The following is a 17,063-nucleotide window of genomic DNA, read 5'->3' as shown; positions in this document are numbered from 1 at the left end:
GTGAGGAAAAGTTGTAAAGTAAGAATACTTTCAAAACTATAAAATTTAGTTTTTTTTATCAATTTAAAAAATGCAAAGTGAGCAATGAAACCTAATCAATATTTGCTGTGAGCACCCTTTGCCTTCAGAACAGCTTCAGCTCATCAGGTACACTTGTACACAGTTTGAAGGAACTCAGCAGGACGGTTGCTCCAAACATCTAACCACAGATGTTCTGTGGATCCACCAGCTTCACTGTTGTCTGCAGACACTCATTATTGTTCCGCTCTCCAGCCCTTCAGTGAACAAACTGCCTTCTGCTACAGCCACATATTTCAGATTTTGACTCATCAGTCCAGAGCACCTGCTGCCATTTTTCTGCACCGCAGTTAAAATGATGTTTTCGTGCATAGTTTAGCCACTTGGCCATGTTTCCATGTCGGAGGTTTAGCTTTTTGGCCGCAATTCTTCCATGAAGACCACTTCTGGTCAGACTCCTCCGTACAGTAGATGGTGTACCTGTATCCCACTGGTTTCTGCTGGTTCTGAGCTGATGGCCCTGCTGGACATCTTCAGATTTAGAAGAGAAGTAAACATAACGTGTCTTTCATCTGCTGCACTAAGTTTCCTTGGCTGACCGCATTTGATGACTGTGTTCCAACCTACATGTGAAACTGATGATCATCAGCACCTGTTTGGTGTAACTGGTTAATCACACACCAGACAGTGATCCTACAAAATCCCTGACTTTGAGCAAGTGTACCTGAAGAACTGAAGCTGTTCTGGAGGCACAGTGGCCACACCAGATACTGATTAGATTTAGAGTTTTCTTCTGTTCGCTCACTTTGATAAAAATAAACTACATTTTATATTTTTGTAAGTATTCTTACTTTATAGCATTTCCTCACACCTTCCTAAGACTTTTGCACAGTACTGTATACGTGTGTGTGTGTGTGTGTGTGTGCGTGTGTGTGCGTGTGTGTGAAGCCACACACATGTGCACAGACAGACAGCCTGTCTACCCTCACTCCAGTACCATGAGAAATAAAGAAGTGTTAGCTACAGACACAAAGAACAGGAAGCCCAGTGTCTCTACAGGCTTCTGCACTAGTGAGAAAGTCAAAGTCAAAACTGTTCAGCAAATCAGTTGCTTATTTTCTGATTGCATTAATGAATTTGTCTGTAAGAAAATAGTTTAAATCAAGATTTAAAATACAGTTTCAAGAAGTCATTTTGTTGATGTTTGGTTTGCCAAAAGTGTCAAACTCAAGGGTTACTACATTTACTCTGACCCGTCTAGGAAATCTAGCAAACATACACAATTGAGAACTAGTCCTTTGTGCTTAAAAGTCCATGATGAGTTAAGGATGAAGTCACTGTTCTGTTGCTTCACTAACTGTTTAACTAATCACGTCAGAGCTAACAGTTAACATACTGCCTAAAAAAAGCTTTTTGACTCAACTCTTAAAAGTGGACTTCCAGCCCTGCTATGGAGCCGCTCTTAGCGGATTCTCAGTAAAAAGGAAAGTCCACAAAAAGTCCAACAATGGTTCTGACCTGTGGATATGCAGCCCCAGTCACAGGGAAGACAGCGGGTCGGGGGACGTGCTGCAGAGGGTGTCCCAGGTACTGGGGGGTGCACACAGTGGGGAGGTGGGCCTGGATGGTGGTGTAGGGGTGGAGGCCTTGGCTATGGGGGTGAGCGATGGCCTGGCCGGGCATGGCGTGGGACTGGTAGATGGTGGAGCCCACAGAGATGACTGGTACGACGGCTGCTGCAGTGACGGAGGCCGTGACTGCTGCCAACCCTGCAGACTCCATGCTGGCTACACTGTCGAGGACACAGCTGGACTCCGGGGGCCTCCTGCCCGAGCCCCCATTGGCACCACAGCGCCCGGAGGTCTCCCGCTGCTGACCTGAGCCCCCGCCCACTGACTGCTCATACAGCCAGTACCATTGGTGAGCCACCTCAAAGAGAACCTCAGGGTATACACCTCCACCCTTGGCAGCTTCCTCCACTGCCATGCAGGCCTTCTCCAGCATCACATTGTCCTGTGGCGAGACAGACAGGAAGACAGGAAGACAGGAAGTGAAAAGAAGATCACCATGGATCATTAAATTACTTTATTTACAGTAGCATGTCACGTGTTGTGTGCAGCCAGCCGTAGATTCCATTCTGATGAACATAAGCTCAGTCACACTTCACTGTCACCGTCATTGTGACCCTTAAAATCCACCCCCCAGTACCTGCTCTTTGCACTGCACCAGGGCCCGCTGGATTTCATTAGGATTGAGGGCGTGGGCGTGAGGCAGGCAGCTCAGGGCCAGCTCTGCTGCTGCCCGAACCATGTTGGGGTCCCTTGCCCGTGATGCTCGGTCAGCCAGGGATGCCACCTCTGGAGGGGTGAGGTGACCGTCCCAACACTCCACCAAAATGTTGAGGGCAGCGCTGCCAATCTCCATGGCCTGGCCTGAGAGGGGGACAATGGATACAGCATGTGGACAGACAGGAAAGAAGGTGAGTGGGTGGAGGCAAGAGAGCAAAGAAAGCAAAAGAAATGTGAGTCTTAATGCTCCTGTCTGTCTCTGTCTCTGTCACACACTCCTCCTCACCAGTGATCCAGGACACGTGGGAGGAGTAGGTCCTGGACAGCCAGTTGGGTGAGACAAAGTTGTGGAGGCCAAGAGCATATAGGCCAATCTCAAAAGCACACAGGTGCAGGTTTCTGTGGGGCCCCTGATGGCCCCCACTGGCTGAGGGCTGGGTGAAAATGGAGGTGGAGGAATTTCCTCCAGCTTTGATCAGCACAGTCTTGGCCAGCTCAAAATAAAAATGGGCTGCTGCCTCTGACGGCTGGTTGGGCACATGGGGGGCATGGCACTCTGGACGGCGCCCTTTGTACCTGGACACAGGGAAGAAGACGACATGTTAATTAGAATTCAGAATAAACACAGAAATAGAGCTACTGTCAATCTAGTTCAACAAAACCTGCTCAACAAAGCTGTCTGATCTGTCCAGGATCACCACTCTTATTGTTCTACTGTGGATGAGGGCTCAGGCTTTTTGTGGGCCTCTTTGCCTTTGTATGGTTCTTATGTTATCAGTCTCTTCAAAAGAAAATCACTTTCAGAGTTTGCTCTCCTTTAAATTGTCAGGTAAGTAACTGGACATCAAATTCTACCATTTACTGAAAGTGTAAGAACAGCAGCAGCCAATTTATAAGAATGTCAATGCCAAGATGTTCTTTTGTAATTGAATCTATTACTGTTGTAGGTCATTAATCCAGCTGGCGTGCTGGGTTAATGACTCGTCTTAGAGCCCTGATGAAGGAGAAAGGCTGTGTTGACCTGCTGGTGTCGGTGCTCTTGGCTCTGGCCCCGCCCCCTGCCCTGCGGGAGCCGCTGGAGGAGGAGGAGCCCAGTGAATCAGATGATGAACTGCTGATGCTGTCACTGTCCTGACCCCGCCCCCAAGATGTCGCTGCCCAGCCCCCCCGGAGCGGCCGCCGGCTGAGAGTGGGAGAGCTGTCTGAGGTGGTCTCTGGAGCACTGCTGTCGATACTCGCCATGCCTGTCCAAACACCACGCACATCACCAGTTTATTCATGCATGATGTGAAGCACATGGTACAAACCAAAAGCACCTAATCTCTCGCAATAATGTCTACATTTTCTACACAGAACAAAGTGTTCACCGGTGTGTTTCTTCTTCTGCCGGACAGGTGAGCCCCAGCAGCGTTGGCTGTATCCACAGCGCGCCCCCAGCGCCAGCCGACTGGGCACGGTGGCCTCCAGCTTAAACGGAGCCGTCTCATTCTGCTGGTCACTTGATGAAGGAGGCCCATCTGATACTGCAAGGAAAAAAATGCGCAGATGTCTGTTTCCATCAAAGAATACTGCGTTACCACAGAGTGAGCACCTGATGTATTGTAGCATGTGGCATCTAGGTTTCAGAAAAAGTCAAAAATCTGAATTGGCACCGACTGCTGTGGGAATACAGCAGTGTTTGCCATGACATGACATTAAAGTCATATCATCCTAATATCATCATATCATTCTAAATTGGTTTTAAGGTTTTACTGATTACTTTAAAACACAACATGGGCTGGCTCCAAGTTATACTGCTAGACATGCCACTATGTCTTGTCATGTGACCGGTCAGGTGACCCTTTTGTGCAGGTATTTCTGGGTCTGTTTCTGTCTGAAGAGGGTCTGATGCCTGAAATGTCACATGTCGGCAATAAATGTTCACAAGAGCACCATCTAGTGTGCAGACTCTATTTATATGCTTTCATATCTATTCTGTCCAGCACCTGGGATTCCTTAGGTTTGAGATGAGTGCAGTTCAGCAACACTTTTGTTGATTTGCTGACCCCCAACAAGCCAAAGCACATCCTCCTGTTCTGAGGCAGGGCTCTTCTGACTGCTTTAACATCCTGAATCAAGATTAAAGGGGACTGTGCCTCTGCAGTCTGGACCACTCAGCTCTGGAACTCCCTGCCTAAGGATCTGTGGCTGCCTTTCATCTCTGTTACCCGTTTCTTTCTCCTATTTTAATATGTTTCTAATACGGTTCACCTCTTTTTATTCATTTCTTTCTTTTTATCTTGTATTTTATTCTATTTAATTCCTCCTCGCCTCATTTAATGTATAATTAGATGCCAGGCACAAAATTGTAAAGGACAGGTCAAAGAACAGTGACTGGGCTCGGCGTGGCCAGCAGCCTCCATGGCACCTCAAACAAATGTTGGAATACAACTGCTTTGATCTTCACAAAGTTCTGTGGGATCTTTGCTCTCATCACCATACCAAATTTCAGCCATTTTGGATTGTGTGTCAATTTTCATTTAACATATTTTTGAGACCTTTAGGATGTCAAAACCTCACAAAACTTTGTGTCCATGTTTGAATTAGTAAGTATTTCTAATGACATGGCATTTGGGCGTGGGTGTGGCATGCTCCTCTGAAGCACCCCCTAATTATTTTGAACATTTTTGAGGTGCTTGAACAGTTACAAAACTTTACACATGCATCAGGAATCGTAAAACTTAAAATCTGATATGGGTCTTAGTCTTGGCTATTATTAGCTCGCCCAACCAGAAGTGGGCCATTTTGGACACATTATTTGCCAAGAAACATGAAGCCGTTTTTGAGGAACTACTCAATCTTGAAAAATCACCATGTTTGGAACACAGAAATCAGAAAAAATGTGTAATGTGATGTGGTTCATGGCCTTGGGTGTGTATACTACACTAGTGACCACCTGTATGTTTTCAACCAAAAACTGACCATGCAAAGTAGAAAAATTGAGTAGTAAAAAAACAGTCTAGTAGCTATTTTAAAAATATAAGGATGCTGTGGATGCTCTGCTGTATATTAAGACATGACACCCAGAGGGGGGGGGGGCTGGGTGTTCTTACCATGCTCCCTGGTCTCAGCAGTACTCTCCCCTGCTGAGCTGTTCTGCACTGGGTTCAGTTCAGCCTGATGAGCCACCTCTTCACCAGCCAGTACCACAGCAGATGAAGAGTTGGAAGACGAGGCTGCCACAGTGGTCGCAGACGAAGATGAGGGGGTGTGTTTGGAGACGCTCCCTGTGGCCCCGCTCACCCCACTGTGGTTGGTGGTAGTATGTTTGGATGGGCTGCGCTGGCTGCCAGCTGCCGGTTTGCTGGAGTAGAAGGAGCTCAGAGTCTGGGGCTTGTGTGTCTGACTTTCCCTGTCCAACAATTTATCCAGTATCTGAGGATTGGGGGGGGGACACACACACAGGAGAAAACACAGGGAGTGAGAGAGGGGGAAGACAAAGGTGCAAGGAGTGTCAATTAAAGAAATATATCTGTTGCTTGCTGTTAAGGTGGCTTTGCTTGTTTACACTAAACTATACCTGCTTTCTGGAAGCAAAAGAGACATGACATGGAACACAGCAGTGTATCTAGTGGCGTCCTGTCCTGCCGACCCTTGTTCACAGAAGCTTTTTAATGCGGCTCTGTTACTACCTCAGCTGCCGGCTCAGAGGCACAACAGAAATTACCCCCATTTTGGTGACTGATGTCTCTTTTCTAGCTGTTACAGAGGGAATGTTGGACATGTTATTTGTGCGGAATGTTTTATCGGAGTATTTGCACACAAGCCAACATTTTGGACTCATCAAGTGTAAATGCTACATGCATTTAATGCATGCACCTTTCTCTGGGCGCAGCCTCTCTTTCATGCTGTTGTTAAAATCCAGTGACCAACTCGGCTACACGTCAAAGAAAACCTGGATTTGTTTTTTCTTTGCTCTGCCTAGCTTACAGGTAGAACACATCTCACATACAAGTCATTTGTTCAAGATGAAAGAAAATGAGGTTCTTATCAAATGATCACAGTGGTGATACCTTCTTGAGCTTGCTCTGGTCATCCTTGTAGGTGATCATGAGAGCCAGAGCCAAGTCACCTTTCACCCGTCGAGTTCCTTCACACAGCAGAGGATGCTCCGCTTCACTGACTGTAGTCTTCATACCTGCAGACACACACAGGGTGGAGACGAAAGGAAGTTATAGATATATATAAGATATAGATGTGTAAACAGCATAGAGCGGGTTCTCCACCAATCAGGTGGTTTGATCCATGGCTCCTCTGGTGAGTCCAAATGTCTTTGGACACTAAATTTGCTGCGTGTGATTGAATAGGAGAATGTGAATTATTGTGTTATCACTACAGTGATAACGCACTAGACAGGCGCTATACAGTCAAGACCATTTACCACACAGGGAAAGACGAGTGGTGAGAAAAAAAGCACATACTGAGAAACAAACAGTGACAGAATCTACTCCAGACAGAAGTGAAGGAACAGGACAAGAGGAAATTTACCAAGAGCAGCAACAGCAGCCTCAAAGCCCAGCTCCTCATCGCCAGGCATCTCGTTGTTACGGTTTCGGCTTGGTGGACGAGAACCCGTTGGGGACACAACTGCACAAACAATATGGAGAAAAGAGAGAGGGATGTTAATTCTTGAGGTTCCCCTTTAAAATGTTCATTTAGGCCTTAAAAATAATAGTTGAACTTTATCAGTCACTCAGGCAGGCAGTATAATCCAAAGACAAGTCAGTTTGGTTGGAGACAAATGTTGAGTACTACGCTGCAAAAAACTGTATAGGAAAGTCCATCCATCCATTGTCAATACAGCTTATCCTTAAGGGTCGTGGGGGGGCTGTAGCCAATCCCAGCTGACATTGGGCGAGAGGCGGGGTACACCCTGGACTTGTCACCATCCACTCACAGGGCAGACACATAGTGACAGACAACCATTCACACTCACACTCACACCTACGGGCAATTAACAACACTCAACGTTCATGTCTTTGGACTGTGGGAAGAACCCGGAGTACCAGAGAAAACACACACAAGTACAGGGAGAACATGCAGACTCCACACAGAAAACCCCCAGTTGGCCAGCCAGCCAGCAAGATTAAATCTTGTATTATAGTATGAGGCTTTTGCGCTCTGCTTAGAGTCCGTTGTACCCTCAGTCATATCGGAGGACCCGACTGGGTACATTAGGCAGAGGCACTCATTTAGTAACATTCGAAAGATTCTAGATATCCTCTTCAGAGGACCCTGAAGTAGTTCTTCTGTGGAGGCCGAAAATACATGACTTTTACAACAAAAATCAAATCTGACCTTCAAAGATGGAGCACTTATATATATTAATACACTGCCCAGATACCTGTATCTCTTTCAGTGCAGCCTAAATACTCTCTAAAAACTCTATTGACTCTCTAAGAGCCTGAAAATGAGTAAGTTACTTCTTCAGAGGGGAGATGATCAGGTGGTCTGGGGTGACCCAACTTCTTAGGATACTACTGGGCTGCGACTGTTCGTCAGATATTATTCTGGTTTATCTCTTCACACAGCAGTTGGTGTAAACTAGAGGATAACTCGTGTTTCTCCTCCTCACTGCGGGCACTGACCTGAGCCACCCCCCCCCTTCACTCCTTCTCAGTTTACAGCTAACCCCGTTGTTGCTGCTACGTTAAAGATTTGGGCCCAAATAAGGCGACACTGTAAGTGGACAACCAGACCTCGATCAACGCCAATCTGCACCGGCCACCTTTTCCCACCAGCCACCAGCTCCTCAGACAAATTTTACTCCAACTGGCAACCACCGATCAGATACTAACTAACTACAGCTGATAGAGCGCCATAACGCACTATATTGCGTATATATAGTACACCTGTACAGTGAGGCCTGTCTGCCGCCAGCCCTCTGTCTGACCCCTGGTAGGGTTGAAATGTCAGCTCACTAACATTTGATCACTGACCTGTGATCTGCTGGGCATGAGGCCATGTACACATAGAACAATATCACAATGTGTTTCTACTCTTTTATTTTACCTTTTTTTTAATTTTTATTATTTGCTTATTATTATAATTTATATATGTGTAAATAGACAGACAGACAGACAGATAGACAGACAGACAGATAGACAGATAGACAGATAAAAATCTAAATGTTTTGTTTGGCAAACAATAATGTGTGCTTACCTGGGGTACATAGTACATCAAAGATGAAGCTGGCCAACATGAGAGGAAGCACTGGTCTATAATCACAGAAGTTTCCGTCTCTGAGCTGCTCAGCTCTCTCTCTGATCGCCGACATCTCCACCAGACCCAGAGGGATCTTCTTCAACAGAGCCACCACCTCTGACTCCTGGTAGGCCAGCTTCACCTGGTTAATCCACACACACACGGAGTCACCATCTGTGGTACACGTTCATGTCTCCACATTCTACAGGCATGTGTAGTCATAGTTTTGGATACACAGTAAACATCAGCCCTACAGGAGCATCCTGCGTAGGTGCAGCCCACTCCTCTGCCATACCAGGACTACTACTGGGTGCTGCCCAGTAAGGTTTTAGTGGCTGTCATACACTGTCTATCTCTTTGTTGCCCTCTCTGGTCACTCAGCCTAACATGACAGCGTGCTGCCTGTGTGTCCTGACCTGACCTGAGTGGCAGGCAGGTGACCAGTTATGTTATGTGCTGTGGTTGTTGTGTAGATGAGTCAAGCCAAAGCCAGAGCTGATGTCGCTCATGTCAGAGTGCTCTCCTGGGCCATTCATGGGGGTTCAGCCTGAAAGAGCTAAATTCAAGTCAGGCAACTGTGACGACCACTCTGGTATCTTCTAGGACTTTTTATGAAGCAAAGCCTTGGTGGGGCTTTGCTTGGGATCACTGTCCTGTTGGAAGGTCCAATGACGTCCAAGCTTCAGCTTTCTCACAGATAGTGTGACATTTTCCCCTACGATTTCCTGATACTTGATTTCTTCCAAAACGCTGCAGGTTTCCAGTGCCAGAAGAAACAAAGCAGCCCCAGAACATCAGTGAGCCACTGCCATGCTTCATTGTAGGCAGGGTGTTCTCATTCATAGCATTTGTTCCGATGTCTCACTATGGGATGTGCCGCCCTGCATATTCCTCAGAAGCATTTATCTCATTACACCAATACTGATTGGCTGGTGATCGCAATGTCTGAGTCAGGCAGGTACATCCACCCTTAAATAGCTCACGCTATGTTGCAGCATCCATTCAAACACACAGCCTCATGGAGCGAGGATGAGAGAACGCCTGCTCCTGCTCCAAGCATGGGTATGCAGGACGTGTGCAAAAGCACTGCATTCAGGCTGAATATCCGCTGGCCTGCAGTAGTAACAGAGGCTACCAGATCATGTTATGAGTGGATGTGGCTGACCCTTTTGTGTGGGTAGAGATAACTGTGATGACGGACATTTGCCTCTGTGTGCAGCGATGTGCAGTCCAAGCCATAGCTAGCTCTGTGGGGACTATGGTGCTGCAGGAAAGAGCAAGTTGGCTCATCAGACAGGGAGAAGGAGCACATTTTGGACATGCCAATTGTCCCCGATATCATTTTTGGCACTGCATTTTATCAGGGAGACAGAAAGTTCTGTCTTCTCCTTATGTCACACAAGCACACTATCCGATCCTTCAAAAATAAAGCATGTTCCATCGGCACATTCAAACGTACGATCAAGGGTGCAGTTGAAAACACTGAACAGAAAAACAAATGGTGCAGTGACTTATGGGGCTTCTTTAACTTAGCAATACGATGTGCCACCTGGTAAGATGCACGGGGTGCCTGTTCTTGCTTCGAGCCCGAAGAAGTAAGACACTTTTGTGATGTCCTCAGGTCTTGAGGTCATCTTCGAAAGTACTCAACAGGTTTATCTTTGAGAGAAGGGTGTTTTGTTTCCAAATGCCGGCTTTTTACAGCTTCATGCTTTCATGTACCAAAACCTTGCTGCACAAAACACACTGAGGTTTTTGTCCTCATTGCAAGAAAATCCATATCTCATGTAGTCGGTGTCGTACTTGCGTTTCGCCATGCTCAATTAGCATATGAAAACAAACTTTACGGATCTTCTTCTAAACTGTGAAATGGCGGGTGTCAATTAGCATTACAGGGCATTATCACCACCTACTGTTAAGGAGCGTGAATAGACAGCACTCCCCTGCAGATTCTCCTACTGACCTTATGGCATTCTCTTTCTTCATCTGAAAAACAGCGGTCAAGCATGCTGTGTCCAGCTCGTGCTTTGGGAGAGTTTTGATAAATGACCAACTATTCGTATCCAGGTTGACCCCCATTTGGGCAAGCCTGTTACAAAGTGTTGGCTTTCCAACTGGACTGTAGGGGTGATTGCTCTATGAGTCAAGGGTTGCAGCTGCCAGCTGGCCTGCGAGCTCATTCCACTTGTGGCCAAGCTACATCCTGGGCCCTGTTTGGAGGGGTTTCTGTCCAGGACATATGTGCAGCAGCGAGCTGGTCCTCACCCCTCGCCTTTGTCCAGTTCTATAAACTGCCCTAAGTGTGGCCCACGCGGCACTGCACTCAGGGCCCTCATTAGGGCTGACGCTGCAATTACCAGCCAATCAGTACTGGTGTAACAGGATAAATGCTTCTGAGGAATACACAGGGAATACGCATCACATAGTGAGACATTACCATCATTCTACTCTGAGAACCGCGGTTACGCAAGCAATCTAAAGTTCTTTTCAGCGTCTGCCTCATTCTTCCTCCTCCAGACATACCGCTGATCCATAGACCTCAAAGGTTTTGTTTCATCACTCCAACAGAACAGAATCTCAAAACTTCTGTGGCTTATCTATATGGTTTAGAGCATATTGGAACCGACTTGTCTTTTGCTTTTGGGTCAGTAGTGGTGAACGTATTGGGGTTCAGGCATGGAGGCCTTCAGTGTTTATTTTGTGCCTTACTACAGAAATCTGGTGGCAGCCTTTGATAGCTTCCTGTTTCTGCCACATCCAGGTAGTGTAGCTAGAGTTCCTTTAGCTTTGAACTTGTAGAACTTGGCTTCCAACAGCACCTCTAGGAACATTCAGTGCCTTTGCTATTTTTTTGTAACCTCTTCCTTGTTTGTGCAAAGCAATGATCTCCTCTCTTAAAATGAGCAAATGAGTGTTCTATGAAGGATTCAGGGGGTTGTATAATTTTGGAACTGCGGTCATTAAAAGTGGGATATTGTGTTGAATTTGAAGAAACCACCTGTAATATCAGTTGTGTTGTTCATTGAACACAGCTGGAAGTTTGTAAATTTTGCCAATACATCTAATTTTCCCCTGGGGATTATTAAAGGAATTCTGATTCTGATTCTGATTTGCAATGGGGGTTGAATAATTTTGAGTGCAACTGTATATATGTTTTCTATCTCTGGCTATGATAAAGATGATAACGAATGCATTAAAAGCAGTGTTATATGGTATGATTAAATGAATGTAACTTTACAACAATTTTAAGCAGTCTACTTCTGGGGTTGATTTTCAGGTACCGTCGCCTACAGATTATGTGTGTGTATTTGTGTGAGTGACACACCTCTAGAGCTTTGGTAGATGCCGGTGGCCTCTGGAGTTCCAGGGAGAACATGCCGGTGCTGAAGGCCAGGTTGTGGAGCTCCAGTCGTTCACTGAGAACAGTGAGGAGGAAGGCGGCTTTTGACAGTGTGTTAGTGGCTACCTGCGTCTGACGGCTGGTTGACACCTTGTTCTTCTTACCCTGAATCCAACAACCAGGGAAATAATAATGATGTCACACCATGAAACAAAACTTTACATCAACAACACTTTTTTGGTGAACAGTTTATATATTGACAAATATATTGCCAAATTGTCACAGTAACAATGCTGATATAAAACAGACATGAGAATGTGGTGGCTTTCTTTAAAGGCTCACTGTCCCACTACATAGTTTGGAACAGTTTGAGACTGTACAACAGAGGGAGAGAAGAGACATCCAAGGAGATGGGAGAATGGCTCCAGGGTGCCTGTATCTACCTTAGTCTGTGGCTGCTCCACCTTCAAGTCGGGTGGGTTGGCTAACAGGTCTCTGGCCAGCTCCACAGCCAGCCTGCACGCCTCATTACTGTAGCCATGAGCGTAGAGAGCCTCAGCACACGCAAACAGCACCTACACACACACACAAAGCAACAACATGCAGGTCAGTAAGAGAGCAATTTTCACATCTGCTGTGTCTTTTTTGTCCAATGCAGATAGATAGATAGATAGATAGATAGATAGATAGATAGATAGATAGATAGATAGATAGATAGATAGATAGATAGATAGATAGATAGATAGATAGATAGATAGATAGATAGATAGATAGATAGATAGATAGATAGATAGAAGTAAAAGTGACCACCACCATGAATACAAACAAATACATAAGCAAAATAAAAATGTACAAAATGTTGTGAGTAGCAGTTAGATAAATACTCCATATAACTACGTCAGGCCTGGAATTAAGTAATTTTTAGGTCGTGGCCACTTTGGCCTCTGATAAATACAAATTTACTGGGGAATCAGGACCGTAACATATGAAACTAAGAACCAAACCTATGTTGCATAACAATAAGTGATAGTCCACTGTATGAAGACAAAACTGTTTCCAATCAACAATTAAGAGTCAGACAGTGTACTGACGAACACTGACACCATGAATATAGACACACAAACACTCAGGTGATCATGGAGGACATTTAGAATTTTTTGTATTTACAATATAAATATAAATCCATGAAATATGTCAGAAATCACATTAAATTACACATAAAAAACAAGTGTCCAACAGCAGTCTGCCCAGATGAAGCTGTGACCTGACGTGCTGCATTAATCGTATTGTCTAATTCCTGCCAGCGTTTCTGTCACTGGGAGCGTTTCTGCTGCTCTTATCTCAACCCAATTCATTTAGCTGTATTCTTCATAACAATAGCTGTACATTTAAACTATCCCTGCTCAGCACTCACAGCTCTCTCCTCTTGTTAGTGACTTTCTCGCTAATCCCACAGTTGCCAACCTGCCATCAGGAAGAAACTAATCATTCACACCCATTCAGGGGCAATTTGGGAAGCCACCGATCTTCCAATTGGTCAATGACCCACATCAGTATGCAGCGTTCCAAAGAGCCATGTCCTCACTGGCAACATGTTTGTCACCCAAAACACCCTGCGCTGAATTCCAGTCACTAGTCAGACCAGGCTTGCAGTCAGAACTTGAACTTGTCTTAATCACGGGCCATCACTGGCAACTGGATAACAAGCTCATGTCAAATTTCTTCTTTTGATAATCACAATTTTGACCCAGCTGTATGAATCTCTGTGTTGTGTGTGCTAAAACGATGGGAAACAGACATTTTATGTTCAGTGACATGAGAGTTCACTAAGAATTTAAATGTCTACGTCCACTGCTGTAAAGCTCAAGCAGTGAACAACGTAAGTAGCACAATACGTGGTCTTCCTTTCTTACCTCCATGCGCCCCTCCTGCTCCAGTGGTTTCATCCCTGCAAAGATGTCTGGCTCTTCCTCCTGGTGGCTGTCAGCCAGCTGTCTGTCTGCTCCCTCCTCTGAGGCAGCACTCAGGTAGTATGCCTGGTAATCATCCTCACCCATAGCTTCTCCTCCGACAGCTCCACCTGCTGCTGCCAAGCTGCCTGCAGCTGCTCCAGCAGCCGGCACCTCTCTGCGGGCCTGCGGCGGCTTTGCAGACGTTTCAGTGGTGCCTGACCTTGCCGTAGTGGTGGAGGTGGAAGGCTGGTTACTGCCAGCTGAGTCTACATCTTCATCTCTGTTGTGGGCATGCTCCACTTCCAGCTCTGCTTCCTTCTCTGCAGTGCTGGGCATGTCCATAACAACCACCACCGTCTCTTTGGAAGGGAAGACAGCTGGAGCAGGCTCTGCAGCTGGAAGTGCAGCTGTGGCATGATTGGCACGCTTTGTTTCAAAAATCTTGTTCCCCCCACTGCTGTTGCTGTTGCTGTACTTGCGTGAGTCTCTGAGCAGTGGGCTTGGTGAGGGTAGCATCTCTGGTGGCGGGGGGAGAAACTCAAAGGTGTTGCTGGCCTCAGCCCCCAGAGCCAGACTGCAGCCGTCATCCAGGCTGAGCTCAGCCAGGTCAGGCTCCAGGGAACTGTCCTCACTGCTGGTTCTCCGCTTGGCACTGGCATGCTTCCCGCCTCCTAACCCTCCACTTCCTCCAGGACCTCCTACAGATGCGCCCTTCCCACCTCCCTGTGCCAATTTTAGCTTCCCTCCAGAGGACGAGCCCGGCCCTTTGTACATGCACTTCCCTCCTCCGTCTTCCAGTGACAGAGAGACACCCCCTCCCAGACGGACCAGCATGCCTCCCCCTCCACTCACTGACAGACCCTTCCTCTTGGTCAGTATGGTCTCCTTGGGTCGCACAGCCACCTCCATTTGGGATGAGTGACCTCTTCCTTTGTAATCTCCCACACCTCCACCTTCAACTCTCACTCCCCCCCCTGATTCAGAAGGTTCCCCTCCTCCTCCTGCAGCAGCTCTGGCACCTCTCTGGAGCTGCACTGCCCTGGACCAGCAGAATGTGGCGCTCTTCTTGTCAGCGCTGCAGTAGGTGATGCCTTCCAGTGGGTAGGCCACCTCCCAGTTGAAATAGCAGGACTCCACAGCAGGCTTGAAGCCCTGGAACAGTTTGTCCAGGGACTTGCGATGTTGTCCCCGCTTCACTATCTCTATGACTTTCAGGTGCCACTGCTTCAGCTGGCCTGCCAGTTCCAGACGCCTGGAAGAAAGCACACACAGTATTCATTTTTAACCTGAGTCCTTACTTAATATTTACTGCAATCTTCAGAATTCTGTCTAACGAAATCATTCAGTGATAAAGATGCTGTTCCGGAACTTTCCCATGGAAATTCTCACATTCCATGACAACCTTCTGTGACAGTTTAAGAAGTCCTAAGCGGTGTGTAGTCTAACCTGCAGGGGCTCATAGTGGGGTCGAGCACTGCCAGCCTCCAGAGCACCACCATCTCATCACACATGCTGGCGCAGGCGTGAGCCGCCACCTCTGACTGGCCGTTGCTGCGCCCGGTATGGCCACTGGCACTGCTGTGAGATGCTGAGGTCCGAACACTGTACCACCAGCTGATGATCTGCACACACAAAGTAAGACAACTCAGTGAGGGTATAACGAGCACTTAAATACTTAGGAATTTTACATAAGGTCAGAGGTCCGGAACTTTGTTAGCAAAATGCACCGACATCAAGTCAAATTGTCCATAATGTGACAAAAACAACACACATCGTCAGCCCATCATAACAGGACCATAGCTCAATAAATCACACATGCTTTGCTGAGATATGACTTGTGATTCAGTCCAAATCAAGACCTGACCTGGTATTCTTCAAATGTTTCAGTCCTATATACTAGTAATGTAATTGGTGGAAGCACAGACGGAGTGTTTAACGGTTGCTTGGGATGGTGCTGTAAATAAGTACGGTATCTGCTTCAGGAACACACAATATCAAAAGGTCTCAAACTGATTCTGGGCCAAAAGATTAATGCATCTCTAGTTCTGGCTCTGTGACATTTGCATTAATTCATTTGTATTATCTCAATTCAAATGTCACAACAAAGACTGCAAAATGTATTGCAATTCTAAATATGATACTTGCTCTGATGGGTGGTTTCAGTCCTCTTTCCAATCCTTTCATTAACGCCAACATGCTTGTGTCTGTAGTTTTTCATCTCAGCAGTGGTTTGCTTGTGGGGGCTTGTGTCCTGTTGAGGACGTACCTGTTCGTAGGTGAGGCACTGCTCAGTGAGGATCTCAAGCAGTGGGGCGGCGTTGCTGTCTCGTCTCTTGAACATCTCCCTGACGATGGACAGAAGGTTCCAGATGCCCTCTGGCTCTCTGCCCCTCAGAGGTCGCAGCAGACACGCCCACTCAGCGGCGGCTGGAGGCTCGGTAGACGACAGGTACATGGAGTTGACATCACTGTAGAGAACACATGCAGCGCTGCTGTTAGTCAAGTAACAATGAGCTCCATCAGAGGGAGTGGAGTTCAATAAGCCTACAGTAAAAATGACCTACACACAACTGTGCTGAAGGAATATGTCAGCCAGTATGAGGGGGCAGATAGTTTTTGTATTTTGAGTACTTTTGGGACAAGACTGAAGCTCTATGGCAAAGAAGGATAAGCTATACTGTGTTTTGTACACACAGACAATACTAGTTGTAGTTAGTAGGATAACAAGTATTCCTGTAGTCTTCCCTCAATGCTGCATTAACAGATTACCAGTGTTACTTTTACTCTGGATTTGTGTCATTTTGTCCCAAAAGCTCACATGTAAAACTGGCACCATATTTAGTGTGTGTGTTTGTGTGTAGGCGTAAAAGGGATTAGAGAAGTGTTGGAGTACAGCCCTGAAGTTTAGAATGAACTGTTATGTGGAATATGTGGTGTATACCTGAAGACAACAGGGGAGGGCCCACAGAACTTATGCAGGGTCTTCTTGATGTTGTCACTGAGGGTTGACTCATCCAAATACCAGGTACTCTGGTCAGACGCCGAAGGGCCTGCTGTGGGGTCTACACACACACACACACACACACACACACACACACACACACACACACACACACACACACACACACACACACACACACACACACACACACACACACACACACACACACACACACACACACACACACACACACACACACACACACAACAGTGATAATCTGA

The 17,063-nt window shown here is 46.5% G+C and overlaps 1 protein-coding gene across 1 annotated transcript in view; it reads right to left on the bottom strand.

Annotated features, from left to right (window-relative positions):
* Positions 1-17,063, bottom strand: part of zswim8 (zinc finger, SWIM-type containing 8) — a 36,997-nt gene that overhangs the window by 4,292 nt on the left and 15,642 nt on the right. The window contains exons 7-21 of the mRNA XM_070841323.1: positions 16,783-16,903; positions 16,108-16,309; positions 15,288-15,463; positions 13,803-15,093; positions 12,333-12,464; positions 11,875-12,054; positions 8,508-8,691; positions 6,834-6,932; positions 6,359-6,483; positions 5,399-5,720; positions 3,674-3,829; positions 3,328-3,550; positions 2,593-2,882; positions 2,227-2,450; positions 1,537-2,031 (exon numbers count right to left, since the gene is read on the bottom strand). Of these exons, the coding sequence (XP_070697424.1) occupies positions 1,537-2,031; positions 2,227-2,450; positions 2,593-2,882; positions 3,328-3,550; positions 3,674-3,829; positions 5,399-5,720; positions 6,359-6,483; positions 6,834-6,932; positions 8,508-8,691; positions 11,875-12,054; positions 12,333-12,464; positions 13,803-15,093; positions 15,288-15,463; positions 16,108-16,309; positions 16,783-16,903 (4,220 nt within the window). The remainder of the gene's footprint in view (positions 1-1,536; positions 2,032-2,226; positions 2,451-2,592; positions 2,883-3,327; positions 3,551-3,673; positions 3,830-5,398; positions 5,721-6,358; positions 6,484-6,833; positions 6,933-8,507; positions 8,692-11,874; positions 12,055-12,332; positions 12,465-13,802; positions 15,094-15,287; positions 15,464-16,107; positions 16,310-16,782; positions 16,904-17,063) is intronic.

The sequence above is a fragment of the Pempheris klunzingeri genome, chromosome 12 (genome assembly GCF_042242105.1).
Source record: "Pempheris klunzingeri isolate RE-2024b chromosome 12, fPemKlu1.hap1, whole genome shotgun sequence".
Classification (NCBI taxonomy): Eukaryota; Metazoa; Chordata; class Actinopteri; order Acropomatiformes; family Pempheridae; genus Pempheris; species Pempheris klunzingeri.
Note: the sequence above shows the minus strand (reverse complement) of the source record. Positions and strands in the feature narration are given on the sequence as shown.